Below are 22791 nucleotides of genomic sequence, written 5' to 3'. Positions count from 1 at the left end.
TGCATAAAGAATGGTGGTTAAACAGATTAACAATCTGGGAGATGCTAATTTTTGGTACCCTCCAGGCCATTAATTTTATGATATATCATGAAAGGACAGAGAAATAATTGGTGAGTAAATGTTCAATAATAGAATTTTCTACACCTTACATTTCTGCTTATGCCAAGATTACCTGGTACTGAAAGCTGATTACTACACTAATAAATAAACAAAATGACATTATCATGGCTCATTTTTAACATTCTTTTATTCTCCTGCAGTAGAGAGATTTCTAATTGTGTTTCCTTTGAGCCTGCATCTTATGCATACCACTGTGTCTAAAATATTTTCCTTGGTAAGCTAAAACATTGAAAAGACCATCTCTCTCCACCCTTAACACCCTCCAAGCCCAATAATTGATGGACAGTCTGAAAAAGGATGTGTGCCAATTTATTCTTAATTTGTTCCTTTTAAGTTTGCATAGTACCAAATGACTCTGCATATTTGAAAAATCTGATTTTGGCATAGTTACAATAGAACCAAGGGTGTTTTTCCAATGGACATCTTTCTTTAAATTGCACCCTTACACCCTTATGAAAATAAGAGTGCCACTCAGGTTAGGTGTACAGATGGACATTTCTTGAACAACCCAACAAACCTTGAAAAAAAAGACAAATGATGTACAAAAAATGTGTGTACAGTGACTCAGATGTTACAAACATGCTTCTTTTTTATGGTGTTTTCAAAATTGGCTTGATTGCTTGAGTATTATCATTCGCATATAATGCAATGAAAATCTCACTTGAATGTCTCCTCAAAAATACAGACAAAATACAATACAAAGCAATTCAAAAAACAGACAGCTAAAGAGATAGATAAAAAGAATTTATAGAATGAAACACAAGTATGTGTAATATTTGAATTGTTTATATTGATTGCTCAGAAACCTTACTATTTATGTTTAGAGAACTGTCCCTGAATCTACTGGTGTGAGTGCCACTAACCCTGTACCATTTGTCAGAAGACAGCAACAGGAATAGTAGCTGTATAGGATGTCTCAGGTCTTTAATTATACTGTTTACCTTTCTAAGATAACAAGCATTTTATTTGGCTTAAAGAGAAGGCAGCGGAGTGCCTTTAATGTTTTGTGTTAGCTCACCCAGTTCCATTACCACTGCTGGTCTACTCTCACAATCATGTTTTGTTGATCCATACCTCAGTAAATTTGGTTAATATTTTCATTGTCAGTTTATGCCCTATGAAGCATCTGTTTACTTCTATCACCAGATAATGAGGAAATGGCTGAAGATATTCTTGAAAAAATTCACTGCACTTTTTAAGTCATCTTTTATTTATATGATGCAACCACCCAAATGTCATAGTGAGCACCAAATGGGATGTGATCACAGACACATTCACGCAATGGAGGAAGAGGATGTGATTTTGAAGAGAAAGGCACTAATCAGACATACATTGGCTCCTTTTATTGCGAAGCAATTCCATACCACTCATTTAAAGTTTTGAGATAGTGACTGACTGCTAAAACATCCATAATTAATAGCACTGATTAATGCTGTTAACACTAGAATCCCTGAAGCCTACAAGAAAAGTCATAATGCCGGGCCAACTTAAATTCCTTTGCACCTCTTCATCAGTGTCTTTGTTTTGCAAATGTGTCAGTCAGAAACTGCAGCAGGCAGCCTGCTATCCCATTTCCCACAGAGGCAGAGCTGAATTCAAGCCAAATGCTGTCTTTATCTGGGAGTTAGGTGTCTGGAATTGTATAGAGTAAATAATATGTCATTATTTGGAATACATAATTTCATATGTGTTCTGTGTCTACAACGATATATGTAAATGTAGGATGACAGGAAATACGAGGCAAGAAATGTTGAACACATAACTAAAACTTTTTTCATGTTATAGTAATTGACAAAATGCTGATATGAAGTGTATAATGTGTGAAGACTGAAGTTCAAATATCAAACACTTTCATAAAAGATATAACAAAACAAGTACACCTTTATTTAAAGATATAACTGAAGAAAAAGAAATTATTCAATTTACATGTTGCTGTCAATGTGTAAAAACTTAGGCCCACCTATCAATTGCATGGCTTGTTTAGAGGTAAGAGCATATAATAGAAATATACATTTGATTTGAGTCTGTAACAGCCAGTGTAATGGCTTTTGTTATACCTTTTGCGAAAGTACTTATTTGATATTTGGACTTCAGTCTTCACATATTATAATCTTCACATCAACATTTTGTCAATTATTACTATAACATGAAAAAGGTTTCTGTTTTAGTTATGTGTTCAACATTTCTTGCCTCACATTTTCTTGAGCATGGGAAAGGCACTATATAAATAATATATATTATTACTATTATTATTACTACCCTTATTGTTGTAGACACAGATCTCACATGAAAAGTATGTGTTACAAATAATGATATATTATTTACCCTATACAATTCCAGGCATGTCACACTCAGATGAACAGACTTGAGCTCTTAGAATGTTGCGTCTCACTTCAGCTGCATCGATGAGGGATGGGATAGCAGGTTGTTTGCTGCCTGTGCTGATTAACCCATTTGCAAAATAGAGAAGCTGATGAAGTGGTGTGAAGGAATTTATCGTAGGCTTTGGGGGTTCTAGTGTTAATATGCAATTAGTAGTGGTCTGCAAGTTTGAAAGCTATCTTCCACACTAATGGTTAACTGTACTAAAGTTTATGTAAACCTTACTCCAGACCCCAGTTTTTGAATGATCCAAGTATAGTTCCCCAGCTCAGATGTTATTTTGGGAAAACTGTTTTTTATATCACTAAAACAAAGCAAACTTTTTATTCATATGGATCGGAGTCTAGCCCAAAAGCACTGTGTGAAATCACCATTACAGAGCAGCATAGCATTTTATTTTATTAGCATGACAGTAAATAAACATGTTATTAGTGAAATTTGTGAAATAAAGCCAATAGCATTTTCTGAGTCAGTTAAGTGACAAATTGTTTATTTCAAAGATACTTCCAACTGAATAATATTTGGTGAACACTGAAAACATAAAAAACCGCAAATGCAATAGACTGTAACTTATAGAAACTACAGCATAACCAGGCACCATTACTGAGCTATTACTATGTCACATTTGTCATTCTTATATCATACCTGTGCCATTGTTTGAATTATTGTGGTTAATAACTAGGAACACATGATTGGCTGTCATCAAATCCAGGGTGGGTTCCTGCCTAAAGAAGCTTAGGCCACTGGCACATGGTCTAGATTAATTAGGTTTGACAATAGGTAGGTCTTGAAAATACTGATTTTTTTAGTCTGTAAAATATTTATTTAAATTGACAGCTCGAGATTCGCTCAATCAGATGAACTGAAATTAAAAATAGCATTATCTATATCATAAAACTAAAGGAAATATTAATAAAATAATAAGGTAGTGACAAAAGAAGTGATCCATGGGTTTTACCAAAATACTGTTACCATGTAGTGAAACAGAATTATTGCAATATTCACAAGCAATGAACCTTCTATGCTCTTGACAATACACCATGAGACTTTATTGCCAGAGGAAAATTGTAATTCACCAGTATAGTAAAAAAATTCCTTACAACAGATTTGCTGCAAAATTGATGGATATTCATGACTCAAAAGATATGTAATATGAAGTAAAATGTAGGCTATTCTATCAAGGAATGATACATAGATGCGGTGTATGCTTGATGGCTAACACAAATAGTTTTCTCTTCCAAAGAGCCTATTATGTGGTCACAATTCTAGATACGGAGCAAGCAAAGAAGATGAAGAGATTTAGTTATTGTTCAGTCAAAATTTAGAATTTGTAAGCCATGTCATCTAATCAACTTTGACTCTGACATGATTGTTGGTGATGGTTCCAACTTCTTAGAAACAGATGCCCACCTATCATCTTCATATAGTACAGTCTCAAGATTCTATACACAATTTTAAGTAGATTAAAAAAAACTCCAGTGAGTGGCAGCCGTGTGGATGAAAACCTCTTTTCTTAACGAAAGGAGTCTGAAGAGAATGACCAGACTCATTCAAGCTATCAGGAAGGTCACAAATACTCCAAAACAGCTCCTCACAGCTATAGAGTGCAGAAAGCCATCTCAATGCATAACATGTTGAAGTGAATGGGCTAAATTACATGATATCACAAGCAGTCCACAGATCTCAATCTTACAGAACACCTTTTAGAAGACAGGAGGTTTACAGCATAAATTTGTTACTAAGAAATTAAATCAGTGATCTCTCTGCTTTGATACCCAGTAACCACACAGTGTATTAACTCTTTTTTTCCAGTTAAAAAATATTTAAAGTACTTTCAGTATTATCAAAAATGGATGAAAGAATGACAATAGTTGTCAAAAGAGCAGTACCATCCTCACTGCTAATAATTAATACCATGCTGTCTTACAATTATATTTGTGAATCAACTGAGAGGCAAAACTGCTGTATTTTCCATGCTTATAAGAAGCCAGAACAGTTGCAGATATTTTTAGAAAGTAATTCGCTGTACACAAAGGAAGCTAGCAGCAATTTCTTTGAATTGAATGTCTTGTCAGATGCTCAGTAGAAAGATATACTTTACTTGTTTGAAGAAGCAACAAAAGATTCGGCCAGCTTTTGAATATCTTGCTGATAATGAGGGTGGTCAGCTACTCATTACAGTTTTGAGAATGTTTAATTCAGCAGTAGTGTCTATTATAATGTGCAATATAACTGCTTATGAAGCAATTCTGGGATTTTTGGACTTTACTATCAAAGGATTTGTACTTTACTGCGTGCTAATGTGACTACATTAGAGGTAATTTTCATGGGGCATCTGATGTGGTTACTTGCTGATTGGCTCATATCCTCAGACTGGCTAAGAAAAACAAGGATACTGTTACTTAATTCTGCTGAAGCACACAGAAGCCTTATTTTGGACTATTGTTTTGTTCGGCTGATATTGCTCTTATTTATCTAGGACACTGACACAACTGTTTTAACTCTACCATGGCCAGATTGTTAAATTCCGCAGTAACTCCAGGAGATATTATCCAGTTCAGCTTTTTGTGACACTCCTGCTTTCCACTGTTCTGACAAAAAAGGGACAATTACAATTTTTCTTGTTAACTTATGAAGGGAAGTATGGCATAGAACGTAATATAAGTTAGGCAACAATTAACAGCTTCCATGAAGGCAAATAAAGGGAAACAACCAACTAGACAAGCCTTGTCTCACTCCATTCTGTCGATAGAGGTTACCTTTGCAGAGAAAGTGGAATCATTGGAAGAAAAATTGTGTGTAAAAATATTTAAATGAATTATAGACTAAACACAGTATTATATTTAATATTTATTAATTAAATATAAATTTTCTGCCCTACTTATTCCATTTCAAATCCCTGTGATCTCTTCACATTCCTAAAGGTTAAGGGTGGAAGACCCTCACAAATGTGAAAATTAAAGAATAATACTTGGGCCCTCATAACTGCGGTGGGTCTTGTTACAGTGGGATAGTTTTATGGTTTACATCTAGATTTTTTTCTTATATACTTGCTGACTAACTTGTGCCAGCACGAGTGAGCACTTGCTTTAGTGAGTTGAACTACGTGTAGTGAGTGGCATGGTCATTGCATGGTGTCAACTGGGAATTGTCACACAGATAAAAAAGGGATGGACAGTTAAGGAGAGAAAAAGAAATCAGGAGAAAGGAAATCAAAAAGTGAGGGAGTGAGGTAAGCTCAAAAAAGGTGAGTATTATGAAGGATGGCTTGAGATCTATGTAGGTTCCTTGTAGAGTTGAGTGAGAGACAGGGAGTGGAGTGCAAACCAGCTGGCAGGAGATGTCCAGATCTGCTTAATAACTATGGAAGAGTTGAAGGTAGAAGATAGGTGGCATAAATCACACAGTTTTTAACAAAAACAACTTTTAATATTAAAATATATAGCATTATATATACTGTATATTAGCACATACTAAAAATGCAAAAAATATTAAATAACACTAATATTTATAAATTATATGATTTTGTGTGATACAAATCATTTTCAGCATTGTTGGCTTACATGTCATCTGAAATTTTCTGCAATCTTTTAGCATGCTCCAAAAATATTTCCATTTAATTGTTCATGGCCAGTCATGAATAACCGAACTTGTGAATTCCAATATCTCAAATCTACAGGGACAACTCTGTTGCATTGAGCTAGAGCGTATCCTGCGTCTCTCAGGCACAACAGTAGAGGCCTACCCTTAGAACACCCCAAGATTCTGAAAAATGATTTTGTTTGTAGTTGACCAGATTACTGTCATACACATAGAACATTATTACCTGACGAAGACATCAATTGGTTGCAGTTAGCTCAAAATGCAGCAGAAAGAATCTTAACCATGAAAAGAAAATGTGAGTATATCTCACCATTGTTAGCATCATTACATTGGTTACCTGTATTTTTTAGAATCAATTTTAAAATACTACTATTGGTATATTTTTGTTTCCCCTGTGCTTAAGCTGAGACATGCTGACATCATCCTTGCAAACAAAGGAGAAGCAGTGGAGAGTTTTTTTGTGTTCTGTTGTGTGAGAGTTAATTAAACTACTGTACTCCTAACACTCTATGTGTTTATTTGCCACTGAGGAACCAATGTGGGAATTTTTGAAGCTTTTTTTTCATTTATAAGGATTTTTTTTTTTTTAACCTTTTTTTTGCTTACACAAGAGCAAAACAAGCTGAGTGTTTGGGGGAGATTTTGGAAAAGTTACTTGTACTTGTTCTTGCTATTTGTATTCAGACTAGCATTGGCGAGGCAGAGCAGTAAGAGAGGAGGAGAGGTTAGGAGCATGTGCACCTACCACAAGACAAACCAACTCAGGATCCAGATTAGGACCTGAGTGCAGCCATGCAATGGGTGACACCTCAGCCCCACACTAGTTCAGATTGAGTGGAACCAGTGTGAGGTTTTTTATGGTGGCTGGACTGCCAGTTCTGCCACCAAACCCCAAGTTGTTCTTTGCAGGATGGAGGGCCTACTTGCAGGGCTGGATGCAGATTAATGTCATACCCAGGACAGGTAGAGCAGTAAGCAGTAGTAATAATAATAATACATTTTATTTATATAGTGCCTTTCCCATGCTCAAGGCACTTAAAACAAAATGATAAAAATAGTTTCTGCATAGAACAATAAACAATTAAACACAAGATATACAATAGCATTAAATAAAGTAAAGGAAATAATAAATCGCAGTATAATACTAAATTCAATAGTAAAAGAAATGCCTAAACAAATCACATAATTTATGATGTAACACACACAAATTATCCTAAGCCTCTGGACATAGAGATAAATTGAAAGAAGGGGCAGAATGTTAGTTTAAGTTAAAATCCTTCCAGAACATATGAGTTTTAACTTGTTTTGTAAAAGAATAAATGGTCTGATCTGATTCATTTCAGGAGGTCATTCCAGTGCCTGGCGCTATACAGCTGAAGGCCCTGTCACCCATAGAGTGCAGGTTAGTGTGGGGCACAACAAGATTGCCAGAATCAGTGGACCTTATTGGGCGAACAGGAGCATAGCAATGAAAAAGGTCACTGATGTAGTAAGGTGCAAGGCCATTTAAAGCTTTGTAGGCTATTAATAGAATTTTATACTCAATCCTGTAAGACACAGGGGGGCAGTGAAGGTGAAGCAGGATGTGCTTGCTGTTGCTGGTAAGTATAAGAACTCTTGCAGCACAGTTCTGAATTAAATGGAGATGTAATATAATATTTGAAGTACTACTTGCCAGTAGTGAGTTATGAAGTAGCTGGCACCGGCATCTTTGAAAGTAACTAGCATTGTAGCAACAAAAAGTTAAAATCAGAAGCAATGATTTCTTGGGGAAAAAAGGCAGTGGCTGGCTTCAAAGTGGAAAGAGAATGGCTCAGCGGTACGTAGGAAGGTGACTAACGTTAAGGTGCCAAACAGGTGGCTTTAGGAGCATTAAGACAGTAAGAAAGTAACTAGCAACGGATATTCAGTAAGCAAGTTTTTCTAGATTGAACAGTTCTTACAAGTCAGGAAAGTAGAGCAATTAAGAGGGCGACAGTGTAGGGGCTCATCAATATGAAGGCACACAAAAGGTGAAAGTGAAGTACTAGCAGAATAAAAGGAACACAAAGTTAGGAGAGCAGACAAAAAAAATATTAACCTCATAGAAGGAAATGCACCAGGCAGTTGAGGGAGGAGAACATTACTGAAGGTTAAGAGATCAGAAGGTGTAAAGTAACTGTAGCAGCTCTTTAATCTATTTTTTTTGGCTTTAATTTTTTTTTTTTTTTGTTTTACCATTTAAGTTAAATCATTTCATAAAAAAGTGTAACAATTTTAGTAATCCAAAGTCATATTTAACACTATAATTACCAACACCTACGAAAAAACTTGTAAACCCAGCCCACCTTAAATCCCTTAGCACCTCTCTGTCAGCGTTTTTTGTCTTGTAAATGTGTTTACCAACACAAGCAGCATGCAGCCCGCTATTCCATCCCCTCACCTCCACAGAAAGGGCAAGAAGTTCTCTCAGCTCAAGCCTTGATTATCTTGGAGTGAAGCGCTGGAGTTTTAGAGGGGAAATAAGAAATTGTTATTTGGAACAGAAGTGCTCCGTTTCTACAACTATCTATGTAAACATATTGTTAAAACAGAAACATTTTTCTTGTTTTAGTAATAAATGACAAAATGTCGACGTGAACTGTATAATGTGTGAAGGCTGGTGGCTGGTTGCTGTGTGCTACAACATGCTTGACCTGGCGGCGATGAATGCACATGTACTGTGCAAGGCATACACAGGGGCCACTGAGAAAAGAAGAATGTTCTTTGCTCACCTTGCAGAGGAACTTCGTTGTCGCTTCTTACAAGAAAAGGGGATGGAAAAAGAAAAAGAGGATGCAACATCAATAAGCTTCTGTTCAAAGACCACCATTTCCCCCAGGAAAGCAAACTCAGTCAGTGTCAGGTGCCCCTTCAATGTAATAGGAACCACAGCATAGACAAAGGTGTGTACATTGCAATAGGTAAACATGTCATCATTTTGGGGTTGATGCTCTCAGAGTGTGCATCCTTTACTTTGCACCTTGTGACCATGACCCATCAATCTCCACCTGTTGATCTGGAATCTCCTCCTGCGCCACCTTAGGGTTGCACACTAGCTCTCTAATGGGACACCTGGGCCAGGTCTGCCAATTCTCTACTACAATGCAGGCCAGCCAACTCCTCCCCCAGTTCAACAACTCTGAGCTTGTGATACTGGATTAGCTGGCATCTCCTGCAGATGTAGCCCTCACAAAAGGCTGGCTCCTCCAAGCCATCCTCTAAAAAGTCCAACATCCAAGAGGACTTGCATTGCACTGGCCTCTTTGTTTATATTTGACTTTGGATTACTAAAACTGCTCAACATTTTTTTATTATTAAAGTGGAATGATTTAATTTAAATGGTAAAACTAAAAAAAAATGCAAACCAAAAAAAAAAATAGATTAAATAATTGCTACAGTTATTTTACACCTTCTGACCCCTTAACACTAGAATTACTAGAGCCTACGAAAAAACTCGTAGATCTGGCCTACCTTAAATCCCACCACACCTCTCCGCCAGCGTCCTTTGTCGTGTAAATGTTCCGATACAGACAAGCTGCAAGCAGCCAGCTATTCCATCCCCCCACCAACTTAGAATGTACACGAACTTCTCCCAGCTCATGCCTTGATTGATTATCTGGGAGTGAAGTGGAGTTTTAGAGTGGAAATAATAGATTGTTATTTGGAACACACACATTTCATGTGTGTTCCATTTCTACAGTAATCTGAGTAAACACATTGTTAAAACAGAAACTTTTTCATATCTATACTAATAAAAGGCAAAGCCCTGACTGACTGACTGGCTAACTCAGTCACTCACTCACTCACTCACTCACTGACTCACTCGTCACTAATTCTCCAACTTTCCGTGTAGGTAGAAGGCTGAAATTTGGCAGGCTCATTCCTTACAGCTTACTTACAAAAGTTGGGCAGGTTTAATTTTGAAATTCTACGGCTAATGGTCATAACTGGAACATATTTTTCGTCCATATACTGTAATAGACTGCCGCTCGATGGCCGTGGGAGTCGGAGTTAGGGTTAGGGTTGTCTCACATCATCACGCCTCCCACGTAATTGAGTGCCTGCCCATATAAGGTAAATATTCGCTGGTGAAGGACTGTGCTTAGCATATTCATAAGTAAAAATATCTGAATCACAAACTGATGTTAATTATATTTTGTCCATGAACAATTCCAAATAGTCTGTTCGCTTCCTTTCATAGCTTTTCCGATGATTGTGCTGCTTCCAGGCATGTATATTCGTATTAAAGCATTTAACCAATCACATTTCAGCCATCATTTGTTGCCAGGCAGAGAGGCCTTCGCCTGTGTGCAGGCACTCTAACACAAAATAAATGTCGATTAACCTGTTGCTTCAACCAATCAGATTTTGAGTTGGTGTCAGTACGGCCCTCTAGCAGGCGTACAGCGATGTCACCGTATTCAGACCCATTGATTGGATAGAAGCCGCAGGTTCGACTTTCAGCATTAGCATCGATGGTGATAGAAAGGGACTTTTTGATGAAACTGAGGCGCACGAATAATCCGTACGACAGAGTGATTGAACTGTTTTTGAGGAAAGAGAGGAGGATAGATTTTTTTTATAAATAATCCAAATTTTTGGTGAGTAAAATGTTGTGATTTTCCTAAATAATATTGCAAGTTTATGAGTTATTATTGATGTTTTTTATGTGTGTCGCGGCTGTGGCTGCAGTAGAAATTAACTTGTTCACCCCTGGTTTGTCTATTCAATAAAGGCATTTATTGTGGCTACAGGAGTTATCTATCTGCGATGCAGCGTCTCTTTATACTGTATTTCTGCATATTAAGATGGTTTTTATAAGCATAAATTAGTTTTTGAGGGGCGAGTTGATTCAGACGGAGCAGTACTGAAGGCCTAGGTGTGAGATGCACGGTCCGCCAATGGACCAGATGATATGTAAATTTAATGAATATTACAACCCGAAAATGAACAAAACTGTAGACAGGCCCATGATTAAATGAACGGTAAAAAAGTAAGAGCGAAGCGACGGTAACTTATTGAGGCAGGCAGGTGAGAGCACAAAAGCACGGGGCTCGATGTAGTGCGTGTTAAGTCGATCTAAAATGTGTGCTCCGATTCGAAAAAATACATCTTTTCAAGTTCTATTTGGATATAAGTAGGTTCTATTTAGTCGACAGAAATATCTTTGGTAGAAATGTAAGTTGAATTTAGTCTTTACATTTCTATGGTGAAGAAAAATGTATGCAATGATGACTAAACTTAACTTACATTCCTACCAAAGATATTTCTGTCGACTAAATAAAAATTACTTATATCTAAAATTTAAATAGAACTTGAACAGATACGATAGTTCATAATGCCCACACGCAGCACTATGTGAACGTAAGAGCGGAAGTCGTCCATTTTAACAAGGAGCGTATTGCACTGATACGAAATAGCCGGCTCATTTAATTATTTAGGAATGGATAGATAAATTAAGATTTTGTACAAATAATGTTTTTCATTTTTCTTCCTCGATGGATTCTGGCACACCCAGCACCCTAAAGGGTGTATATATATATATATATATATATATATATATATATATATATATATATATATATATATATATATATATATATATATACAGTGGTACCTCCGTCTGCTTTGGAATAAGTCCAACTTGGTATACGTCCTGTTTAGAGGCAAAATATTTTGCTTGGTATACGACCTTTGTTTGGAGACTATTCTTGAACCTTTAGTAAAAGTGTTTATTTAATGTTTGGACTTAATGCTTCACACATTCTATAGTTTATGCCTACATTTTGTAACATTTATTACTAAAATATGAATAAGTTTCTGTTTTAACAATGTGTTTACATAGATTACTGTAGAAATGGAACACACATGAAATGCGTGTGTTCCAAATAACGATCTATTATTTCCACTCTAAAACTCCACTTCATTCCCAGATAATCAATCAAGGCATGAGCTGTGAGAAGTTCGTGCACGTTCTAAGTCGGTGCAGGGATGGAATAGCTGGCTGCTTGCAGCTTGTCTTTATCGGCACATTTACACGACAAAGGACGCTGGCGGAGAGGTGCAAATGATTTTAAGGTGTCCTGGATTTACAAGTTATCTCGTAGATTCTGGTAATTCTAGTGTTAAGATGCAGAGATATCTTCACCCTCGACTGCATGCTGTTTGTCCTTCTATGAAGTTAACTTTACTTTTCTTTGTCTGCTCATCTAACTTTGTGCTCCTCTTATTCCTTACTTAAAAGCTCTCCACTTGCACAGTTTTTATTCATTTGTATTAATTAATCCCTACAATGTCACCTTCTTCACTGCCATGCTTTCCTGACCCGTAAAAATGGATCAATCTAGAAAAACTCGCTTACTGAATATCTGCTGCTAGTTAATTTCTTACTGTCTTGTCTGCTCCCACAGCTGCTTTTACTTGATAGGCACTTTAATGCTAGTTGCCTGCTTGCATACCACTGAGTCCTTATCTTTTACACTTTGAAGTAAGCCTCTGCCTTTTCCCCCACTAAGGAATCATTGTTTCTGTTACGTATAACTTTTCTTTGCTATGACATTGTTTATTTACTTATAGAAATGCTGGTATCAGCTACTGCTGCTTACTATGCCGATGCTAGTTTGAATACAAATAACAAGAACAAGTACAAGTTAAAGTAACTTTTTCAAATACTCTCCCAAACACACAGCAGCTTTTCTCCTGTACAGGCAAAAAAAAAAACTCAAAATACCCTTCTAGAGTAAAGCTTTAAAAATTCCACATGGCTCCTTAGCAACAACCTAAGCACAAAGTTTTTTAGGAGCAAAATGCATTTTTTAATTAGCTCTCACACCACAGAAAACACAATACTCATACCCACTTCTCTTTTGTTTGAAAGGATAACATGAGTATGTCCATTCGTCTCAGTCTCTAATCAGTACTGTGTTTATTCTTAGAATGCAATTTTTAGAGAAAAAAAATCACAGGGGTTAGGTGTTTTAGGGACATCAGGAGTAAGACTGAAGTGGGGCAAAAAAGTCTGCATTTAATAAGCTTTTGAAATGTACTGTATTTCTAGTTTGGAAAAACATTATGATCAAAGGTTGGACTTGTGTTTAATGGTCAGGGTGGAGAAGGAGTCCTGCATCAGGTGTGAGATTTCACAGATTCCTGAGTGAGCAGATGTTGGATTAATCATCTGGATTTTTATAAATTTCTCCTTATTTGTTTACTGACAAAAACATAACTGTCCTGAAACATTTTAGAATGTATACTATTGCTTTTAATAATTATTTTATTATACAAGTTATATAGTAAATAGAATCAATGAAAGTTTCAGTATTTTAAAATTACATATGTAATAGAATTCAGTTATAAAATTCAGAGGTTGGTGAAGGGCCATCTCACTAATAATGCACATCAACAATCACTACAACATTATCCTTACTGGGAGATAAAACAAGGCTAGTATTTTTTACTTACTGCAATAAAAACATGATTGCTCTATGCTTTAATTCACTAATATATTTATAACAGAAATGTATTATTTATATGGCTTTCCTTTATATGATGCACTTTTCATGTGTCATTTCAAAGATAATTGTTAACTTGGAAATAAGTACTTTTATTCTATATGTTATTTTCTAAAAACTAAATAATTTTTTGTGATGAACCCAATTTTTCCACAAAATAAATCATCTTTCTTATTATAAATAATTAAAACTGAAAAATACAAAAGATGAAACAAAACACTCAGTGGAAAAGTGATTGCTATTATATTATAACAACATTTTTAAACAAAGTAAATCCAATTCAGGGTTACATAGGGTGAAGCATATCCCATTAACATGCGGCACAAGTCAAGGAGAATTCTCTGTCCATTCCAAAGACCCATGCAAACACTCACACACTCTTGGGTTAAATTTAAAATCACTATTCAACTTTACACTCATTTCCTTGGAATAAAAAAACAGAGTACTTGGAGGAAAACCCATGCAGTCTTGAAGAAAACACAAAAACTCTACATAGCAAACAACAGATTATTAGATTACATTTGATTACATATACAGGTACTCGTCGACATACGACCTATGCAAGTTACGACTGGTCGACTTTACGACGTGTTCGACAGTTTCCCCCGCCAGCTGTTGGCAGTGCCTGTTTCCCGCAGTCCCAAGTCTCGCAGTAATAATATACACAGCAGTGTTTCCCCACGTGTGTTTGTGTCTTGTTGTTTTGGCAATTTTCGATAATAATATACCCCTAACATGTCTACCAAGAGGAAACTGTCTCTGTCCACTCCTCAGCCTGCCAAAAAGGAAAGAAAGGCCATTGATCTAGACACCAAAATGATGATAATAAAACAGTATGAAGGAGGAAAGAAAGTGAATGCGATCGCGTGTGATATGAAGTTATCACACTCTACTGTGTCGACTATTTTAAAGGACAGAAATAGAATTCGTGAAGCTGTGAAAGGTTCTGCACCTTTGCGATCAACAGTGATTACGAAGCAACGTACCGGGCCCATCCATGAAGTGGAGAAATTGTTAAACATTTGGATGGAAGATCAGATTCAACAGCAGACGCCGTTAAGCCTCTTTACAATACAGTCGAAGGCTAGAAGTCTGTTTGAGACTTTAAAGGAATGTGCCGGAGAAGACTACAGTCAAGAATTTGTGGCAAGTACTGGTTGGTTTAAGAGGTTTAAGAAAATATTCCAGTTGCATAATGTTCGAGTGACTGGAGAAGCAGCGAGTGCAGATGAGGAAGGAGCTAGTAAGTTTGTCGATAGTTTTGATGAAATAATTAAGAATGAGGGTTATCTCGCAGAGCAGAGGGTTCAAGCTGAAGCCCTTCCTAATTTATCATTCCGAAAATCCAGGTGCATTTAAGAATGTGAACAAGCACACTTTGCCAGTTTATTATAGATCAAACCATAATGCCTGGATGAACCAGGCTTTATTTGAGGATTGGTTCAGTAATTGTTTCATTCATCAAGTGCGTGAGTACTGTTTGGAGAGAGGAATTCCCTTCAAAATTTTACTGTTGCTCGATAATGTGCTTGGACATCCACGTCACTTAGCTGATCTCTATCCCAATGTGAAAGTGTTTTTTTTTGCCCCCAAACACTACTCCACTTATTCAACCGATGGATCAAGGTGTGATTGCTACATTAAAGGCAAACTATCTAAGAACCACCTTCGCCCAAGACATAGCCGCTATAGATGCCAACCCAGAACTATCACTACGCGACTTTTGGAAACAGTATAATATTCTTAAGTGTATAAAGAATCTTGCTACCGCATGGGACTCTGTGACGGAAAAGTGTATGAATGGCGTATGGAAGAAGTGTGTTAAGCGTTATGTGAATACTTTTGCTGGATTTAACAGTGAACAAGAACTTGATGAGATTCGTGAAGAAATTGTGAAACTGTCAAAAGACCTTTCATTAGAATGTGAAATGGAAGATGTCGAGGAGTTGCTAGACTGGGAATCAGGTGAACTTACGAATGAAGAGCTGATAGAATTGGAAGAAGAAAGAGTGGCAGAAGAAACAAGAGAATTGGAGAAAGACAAAGAGAAGGAGGCGCCGCAACGAATTTTCACCACAAAGGGATTGTCAGAAGGTTTCTCTCTACTGAATAAACTCCTCGCTCATTTTGAAAAAATGGACCCATATATTGAACGATTTGCGAGGATTGAACGGATGGCACGCGACACATTTGGTCCTTATTGCGAACTTTATGAAGAGAAAAAAAAAAAACCAAACAATTCAGACGAAGCTCACTATGTTTATGAAAAGAGCAGCTCCTCCCATCACCCCGTCCACAGCCTCGCCTGATGAAGGCGATATCGACAACCCGCAGCCAAGCACCAGTGGTGCCAGGAGTTAAATGTACAGTATTTCTTATTTTTGTATGTTTTCCACATATTAAACCAATTGTCATGTAATATGCTGTGTTTGACTTAGAAAGTAAGAAAATGTTAATAAAATACTACTTTAAGATGATTACAATATCATTACCCAGTCTAATATTCGTACCTTTATTTAACATAGGCCGACTTACGTCCAGATCAACTTACAACCAGTCAGTCGGAACCAGTCGCGGTTGTAAATCGACGAGTACCTGTACTTCATTTATTCCCAAGGGAATATTCTAAGTTATACTATTGCAAAACAACAACCATAAAATACACAGATATTGACTGAAAGTACAATGTAAGACAATAGATTAAAAAATATAATACCATAATAAAAATAATTGTCATAAATTGAAGTTTGTATTATTTTCCTATGGCTTCTAGCAAGAATGAAGTAAGGGTATGATTGGGAGGAAGCACCTAAAGTGCCTAATGGCAGCAGGCAGAATATATTCCCAGAGCTAGAAGCCACTCTTGCTATACTGTAGTGATATTAGCCTAGAGAAATAATTTGTACTGAAATGTTGGTTCAGACATTTTGTATCACCTAAACTCAAGTTGCCTCCCTGGGAAACCACCATGTAGAACAACGCTTTGGTTTCATGGACTGGTAAGAGATTTTGCAACATCTTGCTGCACACATCTGAAGATTTGACACTCCTCAGGAAGTACAGTCTACTCTGACCCTTCTTATACAGCACCATTGTGCTGTCAGTATACTGTAGTTTGCTTCTGATTTTGGGCCTCAGGTGCTTGTAACACTGCATCACCCCCACTTCCATTTTTCATTTGATTGGTGACAGGTCTAAGGGGCTCCTTAACATGCCCAAAGTTACCACCAATTTGTTGTCTTGATGTTGATAAAAAGGACAAAGTCTTCCACCATTATCAATATCAATATAACATACTAGCCAACCCGCGGTGTACCATATGCCGCATTATCAGGCCGGTTTTTAAATGATTTTCAAGCACAGGGAGAAAATTAACATTTGAAAAATCGGTAATGTAATAAATCAGCAAGAAAAGCAACATTGTAACAATGCATGGAACAAACCAACACACAATCGTCCGTGACTGAAAACTGGCGGACAGCCATCGCTCATGTGCCCACCTCCAACTCGTCACTTGAGTCGTTGTCGTCTTTGCACAGTCCAGATGCACCTGTGACTCATGTAGACTTTCCGTGTTCCTGCAGGAGCATCTAAGAAGACGCATGTTTGTCGCACATGCGAATTGCTATATGAAGCATCTAAAACAGTTTGCTATGGTGCAAGCAGTCGTGCGTCGTAACTGAAAACTCAGTTTTTAAAGACTGCTTACTTCATTGTGTTTTAACCTCAGTTGTAAAGGATTGTTTTAATGATCCCATGGGATACCCCTCGCAAACCGTTTTACACGCTGCATATGGCGATTCACCTCCGCGGGAAACATGCCTCTACGAACAGTCAACGTGGCTTGGAGATGCATGTGGCCTCTACGACAGACGAATATAAATGACGACGTTTTTTCTGTGTCGTCGCGTCCGAGTTGGTGGGCGTGGCTTTGCGAGTTGTCGTCGTATCCACTGGTCTTGGAGTTGGAGGGCATGGCTCCTTCCTGCGTGTGCCATAGATGTCTTACTTGTCGGCGGCTTAGTGAATCCACGCCCTTTCCGGCGTGCTTTCCATGGGTGTCTTGCCTTAGTGAATTATATATATAGATAATGGTGGAGTCATCTGAGAACGTCTGTACAGCTGGTATTATATAGGAAGTCAGTTGTGTAAAGGGTAAAAAGGAAAGGAGACAGGAAGGTTCACTCAGGAGCCACAGTGTTACACACCACACCTTCTCTGCCACATAGCCCTTAAGCCTCACATTTGTTGGTCAGGTAGAACATGATCCAGGAGATAGAATAGGAACTAAGATTCATGCTACAGCAGCATTGGCCACTCTCATTTCATTTCCTTTAATCATGAAAATGTACTGTAATATAACTCACTTTTGTGATTGATTATATCCACTAACTACCACAGAGTTTATGACCACTGTGGTTATCTGTTTCATTACAACACATTCCCATTAATCAAACTAATACTGCACATACTGTATAGTATATTTATCAGCTGGATATGTACTTCTATGGAGCCAATTGTATAGTCATGCAAAATAAAAGTAAAATAAATTATATTAGTGCATTGTTCTTTTATTCAGAAATATATTGTTCATGTATCTGGCATTTTAGAAATTTTTTTAAAATTCTCTTTTAGAAAATCTTTACTTTTTTAGTGATTTCAGTTGTATGCTTTGGGTTGAAACAATTTCAATTCCCCCTCCCATTTTTAATTTTAATAATTTATAATAATTTAACAGATAAATCTTTGGACATTTTTTAACCACAGTGGATCTTCTTAATAGTCTGAAAATATGTAGTAGCCTTCAATGAGTTAAAATTAAAATTTAACCAATTATAATAATAATGAGTTTAAATAGGTCTAATTAACAAATAATAATTCATAAAAAGCAATCATAATGAATTTAATTTCTTAAAGATTCATTAACATATTTTGATCTGAAATGATCCCACTATGTTACTATTATTACTACAAGCATTTAACATGATATCTAAATGGATTTCTTGACTGAGAGTTTTAATGAGTGAATGAATGAAATTATCCCTCTAACATTTCTGCTGATTATTTTCATTACTCATATGTAATATACAAGGGTAGTCTATTTTGGTTTAACATCCATGCTTCATTGTTCTAAGTTATGTCACCAAAGAGACAATGCTGAAGATCTTAAACATAACCATCTATAACCAATAACCTCTATAGCCATAACCTCTATTCATCTTTACATTTTTATCCACCTAAATAAAGGGACAAGTGTCTCTGTACCTGTGAATCTGTATGTCTCTGAAATATGCCATTTAGTATGGGATTTGTAAAAGAAACGCTATTGTTTATGATGTACCATCTTTTGGAATAACAAATGCAATGCTTTTTCTAACCACATCTCTATTATAAAAAAATCCTGGAGAGAAACACTAGGGCCTCGAGATGTGATCTTCACATTAAGATCATGGAAGACACTTAAAAGACCCGCGAGAAGAAAGAGAATGGCCACGGAGCGCCTCGCGGGGACCTTAAATTGGCCGTCTTGCAGGGACCTTAAACATGAGACATTGTGCCAAAAGATTGACCCAGGACTGTCTCGCGATGACGTAGAACATGAGATTCTTGCAAGACACGGCCTACTTACAATGAATATCAAATAAGACAACAGGCAGCAAAACATTCAGTCATGTGAATGATTTGAGCACACACGGATCCAGGGTCTCAGCGCATATAAAGCGTATAAGGACAATACGTTATAAATGAAACGTCGATGATTAAGCAAAGAAGAAAGCAGCACGGAGAAAAGAGACTCAAAAGCTTTATAGAGAAAAAAGAACAAAAAAAAAATAAATAATCAAGGTACAAATTCAGAAAATAAGTAAAGTAATTATCAGCCCATAACAAATGGAATTGAAACAAAGCATGCCCAATCGGGCTCAGAATTAAAAGACAGTGTAAAAGACAAAGTAGAACTTCATAAACAAGTTCACAAACATTGCCACTATACACATGAACAGCAGATTAGAGATTATGAAAGCAGTGGAATTCGAAAGGCTCAAAATAAGGCGCGATACACATGTGGAGAAAGTTAAAGAATATGAATGTAGGAAAATTAGAAAGTATAAAAAAAAGAAAGATCACAGTAGCGCAAACAAACAGAAATTATTTCTCAAAAAAGGGAAAATAATCACCACAGACCAGGTGTCCCTGAAGAAAAAGCAGGACAAAGCGAGGTCAGAAATAAAAGACAGAGTAGAAAACAAAGTAAAACGTCATAAAGAGGTTAAAAAAACAAGGGAGCCAAACACATTCAGAGCAGGTTAGAGATGATGAAAACTGTAATTCAAAAGACTCAAAAAAAACGTTGGCATGAAACACATGCACAGCAAGATACAGAATATGAGAGCAGAAAAAAAATGACAGTGTCAAAAAAAGAAAGTAAACATCGCATTAGCGCAAACAACGAGAAATTATTACTCAGAGAAATAACGAAAAGGCGAATAGAGATTGAATATATGGACACAGGTGATATGTCAGAAGTATGTGAATATTGTAAGGCTTTGAAGTTTAAGTCAGAGAATTTCAAAAACGGGGCTTAACTCACATGCATTTATTGTTTACTTTGCAAAAAAATTATTAACTGTTAATGATGTAGATCGTTTTGTCTGTGCTGAAATTCCAAACAGAGAAACCTATCCTGAATAATGGTACAAAGTCATTAAACACATGTCTCACTGACCTCATTTAAAACATTCAGCATATTGGGACATTAAAGATTCCAAATATTGTTTTTACAGAAGTTCTGAAATAAAAGTGAAACTAATGAAATGGCAACAATTCATAGAAAAAAAAATCTTAAAAGTGTGTATCTGGAAAACGAAACACGGGGGTTTGCGAGCGAAGCGAGCAGGGGGCAAAGCCCCCTAGTCTATTGCAAAATGCATTCCAATAAATTGTGTACTGCAAATGTTAACACTGTGGTCTACGTGAACTGCTTAGATTCTGACCAGACAGGTAGAAAAATAAGTACCCATGAAAAAAAAACAATTCTGAGTTACTGGGACTCAAAGCCTAACCTTCAAGCTGTAGGCACCGAGCAGGATGACCCACATAATTAAAAAAAAAATGGAACTAAAGACTTTTTCCTCTGTTAATGTGAAAAAGGTAAAAACCAGATAAACATTAAATATGAAGGTAAGGATTCCTTCCAGAGACAGCTGCAAACAAATCAAATGTGCTACGTTGTTTCTGTTGAAAATAGCAGGATGAGTACTTCATAGTTAGTGTCAGTGTAGAAATGCTAATTTAATGAGATGAATGCCAGTTTAACTATGTAAACCTCACATTAACAGATATAAAATAATTAGCAAATGCTTTTCATGTTAATGTTTTTAGTTTTTAGTGAATTGAAATAAATAAACAAGTAAAGTCTGTATCATAATTAAGAAAGTTTTATATGCTAAAATCTTCCCCTGCATCTTCAAATGAAAACACAGGTCAAAATGAATGAAAGGAAATTGTTGTTATTGCATGAGTGAATGTAGTCAAGCCTGGCTTAAAATGTCTAAAGGTCTAAAATGATCTTAGAGCAAGTCCATGAGGAATTCTGAAAAAATCTCTGTAAGAGCCAATCTTAGAAAGTTAAAGCTTTGGGATAAACTCATATTAGTGTTTCCTTAATTTGAATAGAATATAAATTTCTTTCATAGTCATAGACAATGGTATAAGTCTAAGTTAGCAAGAGATAGGCCGTTCTTGCTATAACTGAGATACAGTGTGTTAATTGTGTCAGTTGTGTTTAGAACAGGTCCCAGTGCTAGCACAGACTTAAAAGACCCATTTTCATCTTAGAAATGGGATAGGAATACATTTTTCTGATCGTTTTGAAATGGTTCAGAAATGTTTGGAAATAATTTAACTGAATAAGCAACCTTAAAGAAATTAAATAACATTTAAGCTTTGAATAGAACTTTTCTTAACAAGAACTTTCTTTTTTTTGCTATTTCAATTTTCTCTTTTTTGTGTGAACTGTTTTACTTTTTAACTAAAACTTTTAAAAACAAAGATATTTAGTCTGTGGAATCATTTCAGCATGCCAGGCTTTTGCTGAATCCCATGTTTAATGCTGGAGCTGCTGAACTTTGGTAATTTTGGAAAAAGGCAGCTACAATTCTGAAGTCAATAATTTTTATTAAAATGATTAACATGGCTTTTTCTGGACAACTGAGGGCAGTTTATTTCTTAATTGGTAACCTATTAAAGTAATGCAAATTCAAAAGAAAAGATTGACTTCTTTTAATGGAAGGTGTAAGCTAAGTGACACACTGATAGGTAATTCTATTTGGCAAAGGATTTGAAGAACAAGATGTCAAGTGAGCTTTATTAATCATGCCTAACACATCATAGCCTAATCAGCAGAAACACATTATTCTGCCTGAATGGTAACCTTAAAAAATCCTACATCTGCAACACAATTGAATAACTGCCTTGGAAATCATAGCAATTGGATCTGTAAAAACTGAAGCAGAAATTTGAGTGACAATAGAACTTAGAAAAGATTTAAATACCCAAGGAGTGTTTTTTTTTCCTCTGGTAATAAGAAGTGAATAATATTCAGCTGGATCTATATATTTTTTTCTGTGTAAAAAGTGGATTTCAGTTTTCATTTATAATATCACAACTTGCCAGCTTCTGCAATAAGAATGCTGAATCCTTGTGCTGAAATGTATGGAGCCCTGAAAACTAATTTTAGGGTGTGACAGCTTTTATCCATGATAAAGAAACCTAATAAAAACATCAAAGTGGACTCGGGGTCAAAGTCAAGTTTCAAGTGCTATGCTTTATCTCACTTTTTCTCTAAGACTCCCTGAAGGAAGATAAGTTATTAAGAGTTATAAAATCGATTTTCTTGCAAAAAGATTTTGTGCAAATATTGGATGAGTGTTGGTGTGGTCCACATTAGTGATTTCTGTGCTTATTTCTAAATGAATATGAAAATTAATATAAAACACATACCAAATATATGGAAATGATTTCAATTCTGGGTCAGCAGAAAAAAGGGTTATAGCATAAAAAAAACTATTATGATATATAAATATATTTTACTAACCCAGTAAATTTATTTTCTTGGGTAGATGATGGTTGTGGTTTACTTAATGTGTAAATCTAT

General features: G+C 36.2%; 1 protein-coding gene across 1 annotated transcript; it reads left to right on the top strand.

Moving 5' to 3' along the window:
• The first annotated feature begins 14372 nt into the window (after positions 1 to 14372).
• On the top strand, positions 14373 to 14996 carry LOC120516402 (CENPB DNA-binding domain-containing protein 1-like). The gene has a single exon (XM_039738050.1). The coding sequence runs from the start codon at positions 14373 to 14375 to the stop codon at positions 14994 to 14996; it is 624 nt and encodes a 207-aa protein (XP_039593984.1).
• The last annotated feature ends 7795 nt before the right edge of the window (positions 14997 to 22791 follow it).

This window comes from Polypterus senegalus, chromosome 16 (genome assembly GCF_016835505.1).
Source record: "Polypterus senegalus isolate Bchr_013 chromosome 16, ASM1683550v1, whole genome shotgun sequence".
Classification (NCBI taxonomy): Eukaryota; Metazoa; Chordata; class Cladistia; order Polypteriformes; family Polypteridae; genus Polypterus; species Polypterus senegalus.
The sequence above is the reverse complement of the archived record's forward strand: the minus strand, read 5'-3'. Positions and strand labels throughout refer to the sequence as shown.